Source organism: Squalius cephalus (assembly GCF_949319135.1).
Source record: "Squalius cephalus genome assembly, chromosome: 7".
NCBI classification, from domain to species: Eukaryota; Metazoa; Chordata; class Actinopteri; order Cypriniformes; family Leuciscidae; genus Squalius; species Squalius cephalus.
In genome coordinates this window covers 45,194,907-45,198,183 of record NC_137128.1, presented here as the reverse complement: position 1 = coordinate 45,198,183, position 3,277 = coordinate 45,194,907, and the positions used below count along the sequence as shown (strand labels likewise).

The following is a 3,277-nucleotide window of genomic DNA, read 5'->3' as shown; positions in this document are numbered from 1 at the left end:
AAATGAATGTCCAACTAAAATTTTTTTTTTTTAAAGTTCCATGAACGATGTACAAGTGTTTTTGTGCTAACGTTTTAAATACCATAGGCTAACTCTGAACAAACATACAATAAATATTAATGGAAGAACATTTGTTCATAGGCTAACTTTGAGAGAACATTGCCAGAATGTTAGCTGTTCTGAGAACTTTGTATTGGCCTACCAAGGAACTGTTTATTACCATATTTATACCATGGTATTTACAAACTACTCCAAGGTACTATGGTATATCATGTCTATAACATGATAAAACCACAGTTTTTGATAATGTTTGTCATTTGTCTTGTTTACACTTTCTGTTCTAAAATCAGCATGTGTTTTCTTGGCTGTAGTGATGTCTTATCGAATTATAACGATGGAAACAGAACATTAACACGTAAGATTGCTTCTTTTATTAATTATACTGATGCAGTTGATGGTACGCTTTGGCTCGAATCGGTTCTGCTTAATGAGTCGGTTGAAGTGAATCTCATCTGTCAGAGCTCGAAAAATGTATGATTTATTCCGGTTATAAAATACCTTTAACTGTTAATTAGCTTAATTATTGCTATTGTGTTAAAATATGGACAAGCTGTTAGACACACAGGTCATATTTGTGGTTGATGTAAAAAGGCGCGTTTTGTATGATGAAACACATCGCAGGGGATGCCTGAAACAAACATACACTCACAATCGTATTTTCTCATCCACAATGAAAACGAATCAATGTTTTTACGACATTAGGACAAAATTATAATCACAATCGGGCGCTAAACAACACTATTTATTAGTGTTCTTACTCCCCTGCACGTGTGTATCATAATTTGAGATGAACGAATAATTGAATCAGCAGTCAAGCGAGCAGTTCAAAAGAACCGAGTCGCCTAAACGAGTCGCATTATCTTCTGGACCAATAGGGCGACTCGACACACCCACACAGACTCCAGTCTCTCGCAAAGAGCAGACAGTCTCACTTTTATCAGACATCACAAACCTCCGCGTTTATTCTGCACATTTATCTGAAGATATTCCGAAACAAAAAAACCCAAAAAAATTCGATTCGATTTTTATTGGATATTTATTCCTAAATAATTTAGCTCAACGCTATCAAGGTTAAGGAGAATGTGGTTTGATATTTTTTAGTGTCGTGTTTTTTTTTGTTTTTTTTTTGCGAATGGACGTCGATTGTATTATGAGCTAGATTCTGGATGCAAATCTCCATGGGAATTAATTTGCGTAAAATCCGCTGATCTGAACTGCGCACATCATCACACACATCATCACACACACCCTAATACATCATCACAGCCATCACTCAGCAGGAACCCGGCGGAGACCTATTAGAGGACAAAAGCAGGTATTCAACATTTGCCTTCGGGATTTGTTGCTTTTGCAATGCCTGATGTTGTGAATCAAAGCATGCTTGCTGTGGGGACTGTCACTGTTTATTTCTCGGAAAACAAGAACCTCTCATTGTTTAAAGCATGCGTTTTAAACAGATATCAGCAGTCATCTGTCGGTCAGGTGATGTGTCAGGCAGGTGTGCAATGACAAACATTGACTACACACGAGACAAACATTGTGTGTGCCAATCTTTATCTGATGGACATGATGATTTCTCACATCTGATAATTGTCTAATGCAGGTTTTCAACAACAAAAATATTGTTTACAAAATGTATTTTTAAGACTGTCAGTGTGCACTTAAGATGTTAATTAAATAAATGCAACATGTAACATTCTAATCAATAATTAATTCTGCTTTCTACAGACATTAAGACATTATTTGCAATTATTTTGTATTGTAAATTTCTCATGATTTCTCACTTTTTTTCTAAAATAAAATCTTTGTGAAAAAAAGAAAAAGATTTAAGTGTTAATCTCATGCACGCTGTCAACTTAATTAAAAGTACTTTTCAATTATTATTATTTTTTTTTATGTAACGACAATGTAAAAGCTAGTTATTTCATTCTGGAAACAATTAGTATAAATTAGGGCTGTCAAACGATTAATCGCGATTAATCGCATCCAAAATAAAAGTTTGTTTTTACATAATATATGTGTGTGTACGGTGTATAATTATTTTCTATATATAAATACACACACATGCATGTATATATTTAAGAAATATTTGCATGTATATACTGTGTATATATATTTATATTATATATAATTTATATTATAAATATTTTATATATAAATAACACATTTTCTTAAATATATATATGCATGTGTGTGTATTTATATATAGAAAATAATGATACTCCGTACACAGACATAAATTATGTAAACACAAACTTTTATTTTGGATGCGATTAATCGCGATTAATCGTTTGACAGCCCTAGTATAAATGCTTTTTAACACATACAAATATACATTTATCACAAAGGTATCGCATTTGGGTCCTGAAAACCCATGCAAATAAAATGCAAAAATATGAATTTAAAATATTAAAGACAAAAAAACACAGCATGAAATATTATCATGACTGTAAACATATATAATATAATATGTATAATCATTTAAACATATTATAGTTCAAAAGACTAGAGCCTGGTAATCCACCCCAGTCTCTGTGGAATGATTTATGAAAAATCAATGCTTATCCAGAAATCAGGAATGATTTCAAAGCTCATGGAAATTCATTGGTCAGAACTGAAGTGTTTCATGAATATGGTAATCATTAAATATGATCCTCTGAATGCCTCACACCATGGAATCGGCACAGTACTTTTCCCATTAGTTGATAAGCTAATCTATCATATTTTGTGTTGTCTTCCCTCCTGAAGGATGGATCAGATCAGTCAGTGGCTCTGGAAGCAGGAATACTGGCTTCCTCCGGGAATCGTCTGGGATGATCTGGATGAGATTGAGGGATCTCGGCGTCCTCTTCCCCGGGATCTGCTCCTGGCTCTGCCTCTAGCTGTGGGATTCATCGTGCTGCGTTACGCTTTTGAGAGGTGATGATGACATTGAACAAGGTCTGACCTCCCGAATTCATTTCAGAATATAATTTACAATATGAAAAGAACGTTGGAATCACTGTGTTTTTTGGATGTTCTTAGAGCAGGAATTTGATTTTGACGTATTTTTATTCATTTCTGACTTGAAGGATGAAATAATTTTATTTTATGTTATTTTATAGTATAGTTTTACTATTGCAATAGTAATATAGATTTTAGTGATTTAAAAAAAAATTAATAATAAAATTCAAATATTATTTTGAATACTTATAATAGTAAAATTACTTTTATTATT

The 3,277-nt window shown here is 32.9% G+C and overlaps 1 protein-coding gene across 1 annotated transcript in view; it reads left to right on the top strand.

The window, feature by feature from the left end:
• The first annotated feature begins 980 nt into the window (after positions 1-980).
• Positions 981-3,277, top strand: part of cers4b (ceramide synthase 4b) — a 21,038-nt gene continuing 18,741 nt past the window's right edge. The window contains exons 1-2 of the mRNA XM_079876895.1: positions 981-1,375; positions 2,809-2,979. Coding sequence (XP_079733021.1) covers positions 2,810-2,979 — 170 coding nt within the window. The 5' untranslated portion in view covers positions 981-1,375; position 2,809. The remainder of the gene's footprint in view (positions 1,376-2,808; positions 2,980-3,277) is intronic.